Source organism: Kogia breviceps, chromosome 17 (assembly GCF_026419965.1).
Source record: "Kogia breviceps isolate mKogBre1 chromosome 17, mKogBre1 haplotype 1, whole genome shotgun sequence".
Classification (NCBI taxonomy): domain Eukaryota; kingdom Metazoa; phylum Chordata; class Mammalia; order Artiodactyla; family Physeteridae; genus Kogia; species Kogia breviceps.
This window is the reverse complement of record NC_081326.1, coordinates 15,164,358-15,183,927: the sequence shown is the minus strand read 5'-3', so window position 1 is coordinate 15,183,927 and position 19,570 is coordinate 15,164,358. Positions and strand designations below refer to the sequence as shown.

Here is a 19,570-nt window from a genome sequence, read left to right as displayed (position 1 = left end):
TCTTGTTGCATGTATGTCCTTTACCACATCCCTCCCCTATCCTGCTCTATCCTAGGGTTATTTTTCAAAGCAAGTCCCAGAGATCATATTATTTCATTTATATGTATTTCAGTATGTATTTAAGACTCCATTAAAAGAAATTTTAGAATAGAAATAGTAGATGTTACTCAGAACTTTAGACATCTAGCAAAATTAATAATAATTTCTTAATATCATTGAATGTCTAATCAACAGTTACATTTCTCCAGTTCTTTTTTTAAATTTTAAATTGTAAAATACACGTAAGATAAACTCTACTTTCTTAGCAGTTTTTAAGCATACAGTTCAGTGGTATTAAATTCATCCACATTATTGTTCAACCAATCTCCAGAACTCTTTTGATCTTGCAAAACTGAAAGTCTATACTCATTAAATAACTCCCCATCCTCTCCTCCCCACAGCACCTGGCAACCACCATTCTACTTGCTGTCTCTATGATTTTGACTGCTCTGTTATTTATTTATTTTTATTGAACTATAGTTGATTTACGATGTTGTGTTAGTTTCAGGTGTACAGCAAAGTCAGGTATATATATATACACCAAGGTTCTTTTTCAGATTCCTTTCCTTTATAGATTATTACAGGATGCTGAATACAGTTCCCTGTGCTATACAGTAAATCCTTGTTTTTTATCTTTTTGTATATAGTGGTGTGTATCTGTGAATCCCGTACTCCTAATTTATCCTTCCCCTTTGGTAACTATAAGTTTGTTCTTTATGTCTGTGAGTCTGTGTTGTAAATAAGTTGATTTGTATTATTTTTTAGATTCCACATGTAAGTGATATCATATATTTGTCTTTCTCTGTCTCACTTACTTCACTTAGTGTGATAGTCTGACTTTGACTCTCCTGAATACTTCATATAAGTAAAATCATACAGTATTTATCTTTTTGTGAGTGGCTTACTTCACTTAGCATAATGTCTTCAGGGTTCATTCATGCTGTATGCATGTGTCAGAAGTCCTTTCCTTTTTATTCAAGGCTGAATAATACTCCATTGTATGGGTATGCCTCATTTTGTCTATTCATCTGTCAGTGGACACTTGGGTTGCTTTTCCCTTTTAGCAATTGTAAATAAGGCTGCTATGAACATGGATGTACAGATATCTCTTGGAGACCCTGCTTTCAATTATTTTGGGTACCAGAAGTAGAATTTGCTGGATCACATAGTAACTCTATGCCTAATTTTTTGAGGAACTGCCATACTGTCTTTCATAGCAGCTGTACCAGCAGTGCACAAGGGTTCCAGTTTCTCTATATCCTCATCAACACTTGTTATTTTCCAGATTTTTAAAAAATTTTATAGTAGCCATCCTAATGAGTGTGAGGTGGTATCTCATTGTGATTTTGATTTGCATTTCCCTAATGATTAGTTATGTTGATCATCTTTTCATGTGCTTGTTGACCATTTGTATATTTTCTTTTTATTTTAGCTTTGTTTTCTTCCGGTTTTACTGAGATATAATTGACATCCAGCACTGTATAAGTTTGTGTACAGCATAATGATTTGACTTACATACATCTTGAAATAATTATCACAGTAAGTTAAATAAACAAAAAAGAAAAAGTATTTTTTACCTGTGATGAGAACTCTTAGGATTTATTCTAACAACTTCCATATATATCATACAGCAGTGTTAATTTTATTAATCATGTTGTATATTACATCCCTAGCATTTATTTTATAACTGGAAGTTAGTATCTTTTGACCACTTTCATCCAGTTCCTCATCCCCCCACTTCCCACCTCTGGTAACCACAAATCTGATTTTTTCTATGAGTTTATTTGTTTTCTTTTTAAGTATAATTGACCTACAACACTATGTTAGTTCCTGGTGCACAACATAGTGATACGATGTTTCTATTGTATATCTTCTTTAGAGAATATCTATTCAAGTTCTTTGCCCATTTTTTAATCGGGTTGTTCATTTTTTGTTGCTTAGTTGTAGGTGTTCTTTGTATATCCTGGATATTAACCTCCTATCAGATATGAGTGTCAATATTTTCTACTATTCCATATGTTGCCTTTTCATTCTGTTAATTGGACCCTTTGATGCACAGAGTTTTTAGATATAGTCAAATTTGTCTGTTTTTTCTTTTGTTGCCTGTGCGTTTGGTGTCATAGCCAAGAAGTCACTGCCAGATTCAGTGTTATGAAGCTTTTCCCCTAAGAGTTTTATAGATTCACTCTTAGGTTTAGGTCTTTGATCCATTTTGAGTTCATTTTTGTATACAGTGTAAGGTAAGGATCCAACTTTATTCTTTTGCGTGTGAATATCCAGTTTTCCCCATACCATTTGTTGAAAAGACTGTCTTTTCCTCATTGAATAATCTTAGCACCCTTGTGAAAGTCATTTGACCATATATGTAGGAATTTATTTCTGAGCTCTCTGTTGTATTCCATTGGTCTATATGTCTGTCTTTATATATCACTCTATAGCACACTGTTTTGACTACTGTGGCTTTGTAACTAAGTTTTGAAATCAGAAAGTGTGAGACCCAACTTTGTTATTCTGTTTCAAGATTATTTTGGCTATTTGGGGTCCCTTGAAATTCCATATGAATTTTACAATGAATATTTCTGGTTTTGCAAAAAACATCATTGAAAACTTGATAGGGTAAATCACTTTGGGTATATTGATATCTTAATATTAAGTCTTCCATCCATGAACATGGATTGCCTTTCCATTTATTTGTGTCTCCTTTGATTTCTTTCAGCAACATTTTGTAGTTTTCAGTATACCAGTCTTTTGCCTACTTGGTTATGTTTATTTCTAAGTATTTTATTCATTTTGATGCTATTTTAAATGAAATTGTCTTAACTTCCTTCCTGGATTGTTCATTATTAGTATATAGAAATACAATTGATTTTTGTGTCCTGATTTTGTATCCTGTAACTGTGCTGAATTCATTTATTAGTTCTAACAGTTTTTAGAAACTTTGGCATTTTCTACATATAAGATCCTGTCATCTGTGAACAAAGACATTTTACTTCTTCCTTTCCTATTTGGATGCCTTTTATTTCTTTTTCTTTCTTACTGAATTGCTCTGGCTAAGACTTCCACTACTATGTCAACTAGAAATGGCAAAAGCAGGCATCCTTGTCTTGCCTGGTCATAGAGGAAAAGCATTCAGACTTTAACCGTTGAGTATGATGTTGCCTGTGGGCTTTTCATATATGTCCTTTTTTTGTATTGAGATAGTTTCCTTCTATCCTCTGTTCCTAGTTTGTAAAGTGTTTTTCTCCAGTGGTTTTATAATTTTTTTTTTTTTTACAGTTTATTGTATGTCTCTTACATGTCTTTAATCTGTACATTCTTACTCAATCTTTTTTTTTTAACCCTGAGTATTTCAGTTGAAATAACCAGATCATCTGTCTTACAGAGTGTCTGAGAGTCTGGGTTTTCTTGATTGCATCTCCATTGTGTTCCTTTATCACATATTCTTTTGTCTCCTGTATTTCCTGTGAATTAGTAGCTAGATCCAGAAACTTAATTAGATTCAGGTTTAATGGTCTGTTTGTTTGTTTTGGTCAAGACTTCATAGGTGGGGTATATCCTTCCAGTAAGAGATGTGTAATGTCTGGTTGCTCTTGTTTTAAACTTCAGCTTGCTGGTTGGACAGTATCCTCTAGCAATCCATTGTAATTATCCTGTAAATCCTTTCTTATTGGCTCAAAGTTAGTTGATTAGGAAGGAGAAAACTCCAGAGTTTGGGGCGGGGGCAGGAGGGGAGTTAAACCACAAGTTCATTAACTCAGCAGAACCAAGTATATATGGATGCACATCAGAAACAAAAAGATGTGACAATGCTAGTTGCAAATAACTAGCCCATGGTTACTTTTGGTGAGGCAAAGTGTTGAGATAAACCTAAACCACCTTCTGAATTTAGAGATTTTCTCAAATATCTTCTCTCCTTGAATCTCTCTTCAGTATTAGTACAGATCCTTGTTAAGGCTTCCTGGCCACCTCTAGGAGACAGATAGATATCCTCAGTGGCTCATGCAGGTGCCACATTCCTTTATTATCTTTTCAACAGCATAGTGAATTTCAGTTTACCAGCCATAGTTCTGAGTCAGTGAACTAATGTGATTAATCTATAGGTTTGCTTGATGCTTGGTGGGTAACTTCAAAGGTGAATCCAACTCTGCCCTTTGAGGCTTAAGTCTAGCCTTAGGCATTTAATCTACAGGCAGTTTCCTTGTAAATCTCAGTGTGAGAACACTATTTAACAGAGGTTTATGTACAATGTATATACATTGTAATCTTGACTTGGGAGTGATCAGCTATTTACATTAGGGAAAGAATGCTATGCTCACATCAGAGAGCTGAGAAATGGAATACCTTTTCCTGGCAGTTAGTCACATGACAATCAGAGTTGCTATTTGTGGAAGAACTAATACTAGAAGACTCCACTTTTCTTTCTTGTTATGTTAGCTGATAATTTTATATGATGTTGATATTCTTAAAGTAGTCCCACAGATTTATCCTTTGACCCTACCACAAACAAGACCTCTCTGAATTATTATGTTGTTCCTCAAATGCTAAAACATAACATTATTTTGTGAATACTGAAATTTTTCAGGGACTATACATTGAAGGTACTAAACTTGGAATGTACCTCAGTAATTAACTGTTTATTGCCGTTTATCACTGCCAGCCATTTGTTGATAAACTTGAGCAGAGTCAAGATTTTTCCAAGACCTGTTCTTCCAAGTCATTTGTTAATTGACTGTAAGCAATGGATTTGGGCTGTGCTTAAGTGCCTGTTCACAAATCTGACCCTTTAATGATTAAAGGGTATAAGCTAACAGGTATGTGACCCACCCATGGAGATCACACTGCTTGGCTGTGTGAGTAATTGGTTTATTTTTTAAAGAACACTGCTAGGTTTCTACTGAATTGGTGCAGTATTTGGATCCTATCTGAATGACACTTTTCCTCCCCTTTAGTTCCTAGATCTTCAGAGTATGGGACAACACCTTTGCCAGTTTGCTAGAGTTGGGTCATCTCTCCTAGTGATGAGAAGCTTGGTTGAGATCTTTTGGGAGAACCAATGACATTCCTCCTAGGAGTGGTCACCCTGCATATTCCCCATTTAACATCCACACAAATCAGCTTTACTGATGATTGGTATCTTTAAAACACAGTCACCTCAGAAATAGTGGCATGAGGAATTTAGGGTTGCCCTTGTCTTTAAAAAGCATGAACTTCACATCCAATCTGAGTGCAGAATGTTAATGCATCTTTTTGTAGTGGAGACATGGTGTCCCATATTCGGATTGATCTGCTGTTATTACTGTAGTATAGTGATAGTAGAAATCACCACCACCACCTGTAGTAGCAGCAGCAGCAGCAGCTTAATACTTGGCAGGCGGTATGTTCAGAACTTCAAATGTATTACCAATTTAATCCTTCAAACAAACCTGTTGTATTCCTGTTTTACTGATGAGGGACCTGAGGTCCAGGGGTTTAAGTAACTGAGCTTGCCCACCACACAGCTAGTAAATGGCAAAGTTAGAATTCCAATCTAGACTCCACGACTGCAAAGCCCATGGTGCGACCACCATGAGAGGGTGCACTTCCAGTGTCCTTCTACCCTGTATGCCTGCAGGTTGGAAGCACAATTATCTTGGAAGAAGCTCCTTCAATTTCTGTGACATGTAGCAAAAAAGTACCCCTGCCAGTGCCTTGTGTTGGGGTTAGTGTTAGACCTAGTTCAGTCAAAAGATGAACTGGGGGCTTCCCTGGTGGCGCAGTGGTTGAGAGTCCGCCTGCCGATGCAGGGGACACGGGTTCGTGTCCGGAGCCTGTGCTCCGCAACGGGAGAGGCCACAACAGTGAGAGGCCCGTGTACCGCAAAAATTAAAAAAAATAAAAAAATAAAAATAAAAAGATGAACCAGATAGCATCCTTCTAAGCTCTGATCACAAGGAGTTTCATTATTTGTCATCCTGAGAGAATTCCTAGATGGATGTGTGGGAGTAATGACACAGCCCTGCAGTCACAACAGTGTCTTCATTGGTGTTTGAGTCTTGGTGAAATCAAATTTCTGAACTGCTATGGACTGTGCTTACTGAAAAGTGCATTTTTAGTGACGCTTGAAGTTTATCAAGTGCCGTAGCTCATCTGTAAAGCAAAACAAGGCAACGAGAGCCCATATTCCTAGTCTCCAATGTTCTAATACCCACATACATTTACGGACACCCTTTTCTTTCATTTACTTCAAATCACATTATAGTTTTTCAACATGTTAATTCAAGACTGACAGACATGAAGCTCCCTAGAAGATGAATTTAATGGCATTTCAGCATTTCTATGCACTGATTTTGTCGAGAATTTCTTCTTTATAAAGCATTTTCGTCACATAAGGATCTAGTATAATAGCAGTGATCTGGCTAAAAAAAAAATCAAGGAACAGTAAAAGAATGACAACAGGCCAGGGATGATGCTGATGATCTGAATACAGGATGATAATAACTTTAGTCTCTGTGGGCAGCTCTGTGTTCTAGAAACAGGAGAAAGAGATCTTGAGGGAATGGGATAATTAAAGATCACGGGATAGAAGATGAGAGCAAAACAATTGTTTTAGGCTTGGTCTAATTTATCTGTATAATGTTGCTTTCTCTTCAATAGACATAACCATTTTTGACTTATACAAAACAGCCCTGGGTAGCCTAGCATTGCAACGAGTTCCTTCACCTTATTTTCATGACTTTAAGCAGACAACTGCAATTTCTTTTAAGTTGAAGTATAGTTGATTTACAATGTTCTGTTAGTTTCTGGTGTATAGCAAAGTGATTCAGTTATATATATATTATATAAAATATATATATAATATATTATATATAATATATATATACATATTCTTCTTCAGATTCTTTTCCAAGATATTGAATGTAGTTCCTTGTGCTGTACAGTAGGTCCTTGCTGTTCATCTGTTTTATATGTAGTGGTGTGTATCTGTTAATCCCAAACTCCTGATTTATCCCTCCATCCCCCACCTTTTCCCTTTGATAACCGTGTTTGTTTTCTATGTCTGTGAGTTTATTTCTGTTTTGTAAATAAGTTCATTTGTATCTTTTTTTAGATTCCACACATAAGTGATATCATATGATATTTGTCTTTCTCTGTCTGACTTACTTCACTTAGTATGATAATCTCTAGGTCCATCCATGTTGCTGCAAATGGCATTATTTCATTCTTTTTTATGGCTGAGTGATGTTCCATTGTATATTTGTACAGCATCATCTTTATAAATTCATCCATTGATGGTCATTTAGGTTGCTTTGCAATTTACTATCATATCAAAATAATGTAAGATCAGAGTTAAATTTAATTCCTGTGTGTGTATGTGTGTGTATGTTGGGGGGGGGGGCGGTGTTGGATGCTGTTTGTCTTGTCTTGTTAAGGAACAGCTAGTAGAATTTCCTGGGCAGAACTATAGTAAGTTTACACTGTTTCTTCATTAAACAAGAAAAATGATAAAGCATTTGATTGTATTTTCTCTGTTTGAGCCTTTTCACTGAACTATTCAGTTTTTACTAGGGAACTATATTGAAGAGAGTATGAGAATATATTTTGCAAGATGTTGTAATGCATACCACTGATAAATTTTAAAAATAAGTAATTGTATGCTGATCTTATGTTAATCTTATTCACTGCATCAAATAGATAAGTAAGGCTTTGTAAGTAGCTCTTCTAAGAATGAGCTACTCTTTATCAGGTACAAAGTATGAATGAACATGTTTAATATTGATACCATATTATGTAGATAGAATGGCTTTTAGGAATCGAATGTCCTTTTTTCCCGCTAAGCTAGGTATCTAGGTTTTTTTTTTTTTTTTTTTTTTTACTGACACTAAACACTAATAACTAACTAAAGATCAAATTTAATATTTTTTTCATTACAATTATTTGAAATATCTGCTGTTTATTTGCTTCTTTCATTTATTCCTCCACCAAACTTTGGGAAAGCCCTGCATGGTCCCAAGGATGGAGAGAGAAAGATACAGGGATGTGTCTCTGACATAGACAGGAGCACATACAGCTGTGGTACCCAGCGGCTGATGAGCCCGTTTGGGAGGAGTCGGGGAAGAGACTCTGGATTGATGGAGGGGCACTGGGAGAAGCGCTCTGTGGGATGCAGGACTGAGCATAGGGGTTGAACAGAGACCTGGTTGTATTCATGTTGGCAACCAGGGGAGACCGATCCAGTGAGGGAAGCGACTGCAGATAGCTACAAACGAGACACATGGCTGGAGAAAAGAAAATGGTGGTGAATATAAGGAAGGTATGCATCCCAGGTCCAAGGGGCAGGAGCTTGTGGTTCATTTGATGTGGGAAATATGATGAATCCAGGTTGCAGCCCATTGAGTCTCAGGTGCTCTATGGGTCATCAAGTACAAAGGACCAATAGGTGATTGATATAGGGGCCTACAAATGAGGTCTGAGGTTCAACAGAGGGGGATGGGGTGATAGTTGAAGGTATGAGTGTGTTGGAGTGTGTAAGCCAGTGTGAATAGAGTGAGGAATGGATGAAAACAGTCCTAGGAACCAACATCGCTGAAGGGATAGGGGATGGATAATCAGATTCTAGGAAGATGCCCAGAAAAGACTGATGGTATTACAGACATAAGGGAAGAAGAAATGTTAAGAAGAAATTAGAAGTGGTAAATACCACAGGGGAGTCAAGTTCAGAAAAGAATGGAAACATTTGGCAACAAGGTTTACTTAAAGTGAAACGTTTCTTGGAAGTGGAGGTGAAGTTCTAAATAATTTTTCAAAAGTGATGTAGCAAAAAAATGGTGTTTTTTTTAAAAGGCACCATTTCACAACTACAGCTCTGGAATTCGTTACTGCAAAGCACAAGGAAAGTAAGATTAAGCCAAAGACGGTGATTTTCATGTCTCAGTGTGGCTCTAAAAAATGTGTTTTTTCTTTCTTCCTCTATATATGCCAAAATAAGCCATCAAGCTAGGACTAATTTATTAACCGTTCAGTGTTAGCATTTGTGACATGTGACTTTTATCAGCCATGTTTGAAACATATGAAAATATGGAAAGAGTATTATAATAGGAAGATCAAATCTAACCTTGATTTGAGAAGAACTCCAGTTGCTAGAATGTGGAAGCAGATCTGTTACCATGGTTACCTATCTGTTCTTCTGGCTAGTTTCCTTTCAGGCAAAACACTTAGGGTGAGATAGCTTTGTACCCTAACAGCTCTGTTCCCACAAGCAAATCATAACACGGCTGCAAATCAGTTTTCCTGTCTCTGAAATCAAAAGTAGGTGTTCTTTAGAACTCTGCTTTCCAAACTATAGACTTCGACACATTAACGGGCGATGAAATGTAAAGTAACAGAATACTCTCCACACGGTGTGGAAAGCCTTGTTTTGCCAAGATCACATTTCAGCTGTGTGTGTGAGAGAGAGACACACAGAGAGAGAGAGAGAGAGAGGGAGAGGTTACTAGATCATAGTATAAAATGATTTTTCTTACTGTGGATCATGGTTAAAAAATATTTGAGAAACACTGCTTTCAACTAGATCCCCTTCCTATTCTAAAATTCTTTCATTCCAGTGAATCATCAGACTGTTCTTTTGGTGGTGTAAATGTTTCCTAACAGTACTGTGGAGTGGCAGGTATGAAAACTGTTAAGGAATGACAGCTAATAACAAAAGAGAAAAACATTAAAAGGTAACTAAGGCCAACAGCTATGTTGTATCTGACCACAAGACTGAACGAGCCTTTAAAATTTCTTAGTATTCCAACTCACAAGTCATTACTGTAATTTATGAAGAAAAGGTAGAGTATGCTATATATTCACAAACAATGGAGTAATGCTTTTGATGGTGGTAAAAATAAGCAACCGTATCAAGGAGAAATCATCCTTTTTCAGAAGTAACAATACCATGGCACATCAATTCTAGGACTGCCCATTAAATAATTGCAGTGAGTCTTCTTCATCCGTGGCCACATGAAAAGATTCATTGATGTGGTCATGAGACAAGTCAGTGTATTTTTATTGGCCTCAACTGGAGGGAGGACACACCTGAGTCAGGTGCTTTGTTTTAGAAACAGCTGTTTGAACTTCCCCTACTGGTTAATTCTGCTCTAGGCTGTATTTGAGCATTTGTTTTTTCCAGCACACTTATCGATACTTGGAATTCTTGGAAGTGAGCAATTTCCTATAAAACCAAGATTCAATGAGAGTTTTTCGTATTTGTAAACAGTTTTTAATTCTTCTACAATCTGTGAAATTTCATAGATTTTAGGTGGTATCAAGCAGGGAAGATTTAACAAGGCTAAATCATTATACAGGAAATTTGAGGGAAGTGTTTTTATTTGTCCCTCCCTGCACAGCTCTTGGACACTCAGTTGGCCTATGTGTTTTTATTTCCTGTCTGCCCTCTTACAAACCCTGGGGTGTTTGCTTTGCCCCTTTGCCAATCTAACCCCAGATTTTGGGCAATAATGTGTTTTCTCTCTCCTTTTCGTTGCCAGTCAGCTGGCAGAGAAGGCCTGGGTGGGAGGGGAATTGCGACCAGCAGTACCATCCTGCCATATTTTCCCCGAACCTCCTCTTGTCCGTCTCTGGGACTCCTGTGAGATAAACCATGCTGGTGCTGGAGCTGAGGGTGTGCTGGTGGGGTGGGCGGAGCTAGTGGGATGGGTGGTGCAGGGATGGTGTTGACTCCGCCTCCATGGCCACAGTTGATTGGCCCATGGGTGGCACCCAGTGAATCTCAGCCCCCTCCACCATCCCAGGCCCCTCCTTTCTCCCAGGTGTATAAATACATATGATTGTGACAAATGAAGAGATGGAGTTTTGTTTTGTTTTGTTTTTTTTTATTCTATGGGAGAACAACATATCTGCCATCTAGCCACCTGATTTATTAGATGATCAAACTGAGGCTCAGTTAGATAAAGACACCAAAGTAACTAAGAGAATAAGGATAGGGCTTGGCCTCTGGGTCTAGGTCTCTTCTTCCACCATTTGTCGCTGCCTCCCAAAGCCCATGAGAAGATGGGGCTTGAGGTTGATGGACTTTAGATACTTGGAGGGTAGGTGGTAAAACACAGGCAAGTCTTGAGGTTTGAAATGAAGACAATAGAGAAAATGTACAAGGTTTATATTGGACAGTATTAGAAAGCAAGACTTATTTTCTCTGGGTTGTTCTCCACTCTAAGACTCAAAGACAGTTGATACACAAAGTACACCCCAGCTAGATGGGTGGGCGACATGCAGGCATAATTTCTCTAGTTACAGTTTCTCTAATTAAATGATCCACACAGATTCCAAAGGTTTGCTGTGATAATAAAATAGTATATCAGAAATTATTGTTCTTTGGAAAAATTTAAAGGCCATAAAGGTGAAAGTTGGTATTGCTATTAAAATGCCAATAAAAACTTGAAAAGCTCACATTATATCCTTGAATATTTTCTCTACAGAATATTTTTCCTTTTTCACTAATTATGCAGGATATTCACCATGAACAGTGTTGCTTCCTGGGTTTGATGCATTACGAATATAGTAACACCATTAAAACCTTGCAAATATCTCTCTATCCCCCATCTTCAGTACCAACAGATGTCATCAGGATATGTGTTGTGTGGGACAGACTGTCTTATCACTAGTGTCGGAGGCTTGAAGCCACTGTTCAAAATGCTGGTGCTCGCCTGTGTGTGTTACTGGCTGTTTGATGATGGGATAGTGTCACATGAACGTCAAGATCAGCTTCCTGAACTGGCATGGTGCCAGCTGCTCAGAGTGGCCATCACTTCCTTTTTGAGCATCCTCAAAATTGGCAGGCAATCTGAATAAATAAAAAACAATGGTAGTTATCATCTGGAGTGAAATTGGTATTTTCTATCCTTCTGAAATTAATCTATATTATATCTATTTTCTGATGTTTGTGGCAGTGCTTTTAGACACTCTTCCTGGATTGAGGTGGAACATAAAAAAAATGTCTTCCTGATTCACTGAATTTCTTGCTCCTGAAACGGACGTGTGAAGCTGAATTTCCTCTACTCTATATGTCTAAGTAACTCTAGATTTTATATTTTTTGCAATATTATAAGCAGCAAGTTTTTTCTTCATTATGCAAAGTACCAACAACATTAGAGGTACTTTTTAAATAAAATAAGTCACTGAAGTTCAAATACAGAATAAACCACGCACTCTGAAAGCAGCTGGAGCCCAAGCCTTTTGTCCTTTCCCGATGCTAACTCCCTCTCAGCGTGACACTATATTTCCTGTACCCTGAAGTATGTATGTTCTTGACCTGTAAAATTCTTCTTTTAGGATCCACCTACTTCCGTTTCCCTTGGACTACGAATGGAAGAAATGATTTTCAACTTGGCAGACACACATCTATTTTTTAACGACTTAGAGGTAAGTTCTGATTATTTTATATACTCTTCATGTTGCATGTTTGGAAATAGGTGATTGGTCCTAAAAGAACGATGGGATGTTATTTTTTGAATATATAATTGGAATAAGGAGATAAAGTAATTATTGATTATATGGTCATGCGTTTTGTCTTCATGGAATTTCTGTTTTGCTTTACTTTGGCTGTTGTATTTCAAAGTTCGATTCCACATGATCATTGATAGGGATTAAAAGTTGATGTCAAGAATGTTTTATATTAAACTGTTGATTATCAGAAGCTACAGATTTCTCAGTTACATAATGACTGTTGAGATGGGTTACCTTTAGAATCCAACAGAATTTGTGATCCTTTCATATGCTGTCCATGTCAGACTCTTATCATATTGGGTCAGATTCTCTTCTGTCTGGCTGGCCCAATTGGTCATATAACATTTTAGTCAGGCCTCTTTGGGTTGCCAGGATTCCTTATTGCAAACTGCAGATGATTTTATTTGTCCTTTATAATCTGGGGGGAAACTTTTGTAAGATGGCTAGTTAAATGTGTTACGGGCAATGACAAACATGCTGATATTGGTTAGAAGCATTTTTTTTTTTAAATTATTTATTTTTGGCTGTGTTGGGTCTTCGTTGCTGGGCGCGGGCTTTCTCTAGTTGCAGCGAGCGGGGGCTACTCTTTGTTGTGGTGCGCGGGCTTCTCATTGCGGTGGCTTCTCTTGTTGCGGAGCATGGGCTCTAGGCGCGCGGGCTTCAGTAGTTGTGGCACGTGGGCTCAGTAGTTGTGGCGCACGAGCCTAGTTGCTCCGCGGCATGTGGGATCTTCCCGGACCAGGGCTCAAACCCGTGTCCCCTGCGTTGGCAGGCGTATTCTTAACCACTGCGCCACCAAGGAAGCCCCGGAAGCATTTTTAAGAGTAAAGAATATTGGTTTTCATAGCTCCATTATGAGAAAACATGCCTGTAACTACATTTCACTCCCTTCATAATAGAGATAGTTGTTTATTTAAATCCTGCTATTAAGCAAGCTTGTGGTAGGGCTGCCAACAGGCATTAATCATCAAGTTGTTGTTTTCCTAGCTTTTATAAATGTATGTTATTTCAGACAGGAGAAGAATCTGAAAGATTCAAATAGAACTTTTACTGATCAAAGTTAATTGGCAGCAATTGGCCTTTAAATATTTCCTTATGTTTCCCCTTTTCAAAATCAAGCAAAATGCACCTTATTTCATAGATGAGCCAAAATCATTTGAAAAATGCCAGTGTGTGACAGAACTTAAATGTGGTTTGTTCAACATCTGTCCTGTATTTTGATTTCTTTTCATCTGCAATGAAACTACTCACAGACGAATTGGCAACTTCCAGTGCAATGAAATTATTTAAATGTGCTTCATTTTTCCCCCATTCCTTAGTGAAATATTTATTTTTACACTTAGGGTGAAATACAGAATTTTTTTTTTTTTTTTTTTGCATTTTAAAGTGTTTGCTTTCCTTAAGGAAATTACATGTAAGGCATTACTGTTTTTTAAGGTGGAAATATTCCAAGTGAGTGACAAGTTCAGAATTGCCTTTCTAAAAGCTTAATAATCATACTTATTTTCAAAAGCTGTTTCTGCCTTATGCTTGTGATTCCCTTCATAAGAGAACAGCACCAAAAAATTCCATATTTTACTAATATGTTAAAATTCCTTTCCTAAGTTTCGGTTGTTTGCAACGGTACAGACTAGGCTGATATTTTGTCTTGGGTTCAAACTTGTTACTCTTACTGATGTTAATAGGTGTTAATAGCATCCATCAAGAAGAAATTAGCAGTAATTTTCTATTGTTTTTAAACTCTACCCTCTTAAAAATGACAAAGCTTGACTGTACAATGCCAAAACTATGTGTTAAAAAGTGAGAAGTTAGGCAAAGTAGTAACTTGGTATAATATAGACAGAAAAGCTTCCTAACTCAGTTTGGATATAATATAGCCAGATTTTTATTTGTTTACTAACATTATTCACACTGAACTATAAAGAGAAGGTCTGAAATAAAAGTAAATATTAAAAGTTCTAGTGTAGGTTTGTAGTGGATGTAGTTTTTTCATAAGCCCAAATTTTAAAAAAAGAAAGAAAAAGAAGAACTAGGGCTCCACACAGATACTGAAGTATCAGATTTTACTCTTGGCATGAGGATTCTTACTTATAAGTAAAGTAGAAAAGAGAATGAAGGAGTAATTCAACCAAATGTAAAAATCAATAGTGAAAAATTATTTAAGCTTGTAACCTTCCCAAAATTGATTTTATTTTTACTTGCGAATAATATAAAGCAAAAGTACAAATGAAGGATTCACTTAGCCTCTGTCTTCGGATATTATTTACTTGCTTTAGATTTGTGCAATATTTAAAGAACACATTGGTTTTTATACTTATTTCAACCCTTCATTTTATATTTTTGTAATTCAACAAACCTGAGACTGGTCATTGCAAATATTAGTTTCTTTCAAAATAGAGTAAAATTATTTCCTGGCAAAAATAAATATATTAGCTTAATACTCTTTAGAAAACCAAAATTATCTCATCAGGCAAAAATGATGTGGTAATGCTTGATTTCACACTCCAATTAGCAATGTACTGTGGTAAAGGATATGAATATTTTAATATATTTTAATTACATGTTTTTAGCTTTTGAAGATCTAGAGTACAGGTAATTTCAAGGAGATTAACAATCTATTGGTTAGCTTGAAGTGTGATTTCTAAACTCTAATTGTTGACTTAAGCCTCATTTTCTTTGAAAATCTTTAACTTTTTGCCAGCCACTCTGTATAATTTGGTTAGTTCAAGCTGTGGCTTAAAAGAGATTCTGAATAATGAAATACACTACATGAGGAGCTTCCAGTAACAATTCTTGTGTTATCAAAGTATTTGCTTCAAATGGTTATTAGGATATTATTTAGGAAATTTTCGATATGATTTTAAAGTAATTTAGAAATATCTTCACCGTATTTTAAGACATAAAAAAGTTAACCATTTTAGTTTAAAAAGTCTTATTTGTCATCTCAGTGAGAGTTTTAAATAAAAGCAATCACAATTTAATTCTGTTGACACTTCAGGAAAAAATAAATAAAAAGGAGAAAGCTGGTTTTTTGAACCATCAAAAATGTTTGACATGTGAAGGAACATGAGTGACAGGGAGAGACAATTATCAGAGGAAATAATATTTCCCCCCACCCAGAGAAGGGTTTAGACTTGAGTTCCATGCACTCCTGGCTTTCCTATTTCCAAGTCTGACTAACACCGTGCGTATCATTTTACCAAAAGGTCTCCATGTGCAATCTGACGATGCTTATTATGGAAGTCATTTTTTATGAATGACAGTATGAAATTGGAGGGGTTTTTCCAGCTTCTTTAGTAAAGTCTGTCTCTTTCTGACTGTATGGATAAAGAGCTCTTTCTGTTGGATTTTATTGAAAGGTGATCAGCCTTCTGAATACGATAACATTTCAGTTTAACTTGCCTTTTGTCGATTCTCCTGCTGGATTTTTCCACAATTAAAGGACGATATTTCATCAAGATGGATATGAGTCGAAAGAAAAATAAGGCACAAGCTGATGTCGAATGTTCTCTTTCTGTCTGGTGTTAAGTAATATCATCTCACTGGGGTTATGGTTGCCATCCTAACTGAAGTTATCAACATGGTAGCCTCCAAGAGTCTCTGCTCTCAGGCCACAGGGGTCAGGGTTGGGAAGTAGCAGGGACCCGCCTCTTGTCTTCTGGGTTGTACACACCACGTTCGCCTAGTCAAGTGTGAAGCTGTGCTACAACTTTCTCCTTCACGCTCCTAGTATGTTGGTTAGTTGGGACAGACCAGAGGATTCTTTGGTGTCAAGCTTTACCATGTGAATACGCCAGCCCTTTCTTGGGCCTTTGATATGTAGACTGCTGTCCCAGGTTTGATTTTCAATCACCTACTCTTGTAGGTCCTTGTTTTCACATTTTCTATTAAGAAAAGGCCTGGGACCAAAGGTTCTGGTCTCAGTAGAGCTGGGTTTGATGAGTCAAAGGCCAAGGAAAGGCACCATGGACAGTCTCCAAGTAATGCCATAATTTAGAGCAAGTAAGCTAGAATGAGTTTTCTTATAAAGCAAAGAAATTAGTTTGCCCCTTAGTTTCTTTCATTCAGTCTTTAAATTTGCAATAATATGTTATGAGTCTAAAACTTAGGTTATCGTCTGTTAATTTTTTAAATATATCTTGTTTATAAATTGATTTTTAGCCAGGAAAAAAATCTTCCTTCAAAATATCAGTCATGCCAATGCTAAGTAGCTTTGGTCTCAAGTGAAGCGTTCTGTAGTGACCTAATGCTTGTGCTTCCAAAAGTGGAAAAGTTGCAAGCTAATTGAGAAGTTGCCTTTTTGAGTGGCAAAGTATAATTCACCTAGAAAGTGCTTTGTTGCTAAATAAGAATGAACTCTGAGGCCCAGGGTCCAGCTTCTTTGTAGACACTGGATGCCCTGGTTCCATAGGTGCTTGTAAAGAAGACACATCTGGAAGAGCTTGAGCTGTTTTCTTCTTTCAGTGCATGTCACAGCCAAGAAACAACTCTATGAAAGTGTGTGGGCCTATCAGTAACTGCATTCTAAACATAAATGTACCCATAGGCATGTGTATGCCACTTGTCATTTTCAGCTCTGGACATAGGCTTTTGTATATGTATTTAATTTTCTTCTGATAAATTTAGCAAACATAAAGGATTACATTTTTTAAAAAATCCTAGTAACATCTTTCATAACGCCTAGAATATTGCCCTATACACGTTGACCATTAATGAGTATTTGCTAGGTTAAATTCTTATCTGTTGTCTTAGATAGAAGATCGATTTCTGTGTCCTTTCCCATGGAAGACCATAGACTTGACCTTGCCCTTCTGTTTTAAGATAGGTTGCTTGACCTCATCTATTTTCTTAGTTAATAAGAGTAACACCAAAGCCCTCAGTTTAGGAGGCAAAATAAGTTTGCAAGCAGCAAATGATTATTAGACAAAATACATATGTATTGAATTTAACTATATTGTAACTGGTGATCAAAATGAAGCAATACCATATTTTATCCATTATTGTTACTCATGAATAAGTATATGTGTTCTTCCTATCTCATCATTTCTCACAAGATTCTATCATCTTGATTTTATCTGAAGTAAAAAATAGAAACATAAACCTATATTCCAAGACTTCCTTGATTCTGATGTTTATCAGAAAGTTAGGAGTCAAAATATGTGGCTGTTTAACATAATAAAAGATATTTTCCTTTTACCAATAGCCAACATTGTACTTAGCAATAAAATAATAGAGGCAAATTGTCATAAAGATGGAAACAAAATAAGAATGTCCTCTGTCACTACTATTATTCCACATTGTTCTAGGAATTTGGAGCAGCGCAATAAGATACGAAAGAAATGAAATGAAAGATTAAAATCATTGTTTTTTTTGCATAATATTTGATATACATAGAAAACTGAAGAGAATCTACAGGAATTGTTTTTGAATTTACAGTGGGCTTCAGAAAAGTAAAAGACTGTAGAATTAAATTTAAAAATCAATAGCCTTCTTCTAGCCACACATGTAGAAAATTTAAATTATAACTTTTTAATTATTATTTTTATTTTTTAACATCTTTATTGGAGTATAATTGCTTTACAGTAGTGTGTTACTTTCTGCTTTACAACAAAGTGAATCAGTTATACATATTTATTATTTTTTTTAGAAGATGTTGGGGGTGAGAGTTTATTAATTTTATTTATTTATTTTTGCTGTCTTGGGTCTTCGTTTCTGTGTGAGGGCTTTCTCTTAGTCGTGGCAAGCGGGGATCACTCTTCGCGGTGCGCAGGCCTCTCACTATCGCGGCCTCTCTTGTTGCGGAGCACACGCTCCAGACATGCAGGCTCAGTAGTTGTGGCTCACTGTCCTACTTGCTCCACAGCATGTGGGATCTTCCCAGACCAGGGTTCGAACCCGCGTCCCCTGCCTTAGCAGGCAGATCCTCAACCACTGCGCCACCAGGGAAGCCCAAATTATAATTTTTAAATAGCTGCAGTAACTACAACACACACATACAAAAATAAAAAATTAAAAGGAAAGATAAAGAGTAACCTGTATAAGAAGCGTTTATAGGAAATATATGAATAAAACTTTGACATCCTACCGAAGGATCTAAAGGAACATTTGAATAAATGAGATTTCCTCCATTCCTTTTCTTTTATGTAATATGACAAAATTGTTGTAAGGTCCATTTGAAGGATAAATAGGCAAAAAATACCTAGAAGTTTTGGCCAAAAGGCAGTAATAGTGAGCACCCCACTCAACCAAATATTAAATGTTTTATAATTCTACAATAATATGAAGATTTACGTTGGCACGGCATTGACATTGAACTGCAGGGAGAAGAGAGAGCTCAGACACAGACCCAACTCGTAGAAAAATTTTGTATGTGTTAAATGAAACCAAACAAATTAACCAGTGAAGGAATGGATTATGCAATTTATATACAGAAATAGGTAAATTACAGAGTTAAAATGTGAAAGAATAAAACTCAAGGAGAAAATATAGATAGATCAAAAGGAGATCTCACATTGCTTACAGGAAATAAATTTTTGGATAGCCATTTGGCGGTAAGCATCAAGAGCCTAAAAAAGATTTATACCATTTGTGCTAATTGTACATCTAGGAATTTTTGCTTGTCAAGACAAAGGCAACTATTTATAATTATAAATATTTCCAAATTATGGAATTCTGATCATGTTTCATTTCTTGTGCCAGGAGCTGGTTACATGACTATGTTCCATTTGTGAAAATTCATTGAGCTATAATACATACTTTCTTCAACAAAAAGTTATTTTTTAAAAAGTAACACTTTGAGGAGTATACACACAGACATAGTTTGCTCTCAATTCTGTTAAAAAATTATATACCCTATGTATAATAGAGTCACTACTGTTTCTCTAGCACAGTGCCTGGCCCATAGAAGGTACCCAGTAAGTACATGTTACATAATAAATAAATGGAGGAACAAAAAACAGATGCAAAGAGGTACTCTAGAATTTTAATGTTATTTCTATCTGAGATCCCAGGTTTTATTTTCTTATTTGTACTTTTCTGTGTATTCCAAGTT

At 36.4% G+C, this 19,570-nt stretch overlaps 1 protein-coding gene across 11 annotated transcripts in view; it reads left to right on the top strand.

Annotated features, from left to right (window-relative positions):
• EYA1 (EYA transcriptional coactivator and phosphatase 1) overlaps nt 1-19,570 on the top strand; it is a 328,133-nt gene that overhangs the window by 258,961 nt on the left and 49,602 nt on the right. For all 11 annotated transcript variants that reach the window (XM_059042828.2, XM_059042819.2, XM_059042817.2 and 8 more), the window contains one exon: nt 12,346-12,435. In XM_059042828.2, the coding sequence (XP_058898811.1) occupies nt 12,346-12,435 (90 nt within the window). The remainder of the gene's footprint in view (nt 1-12,345; nt 12,436-19,570) is intronic.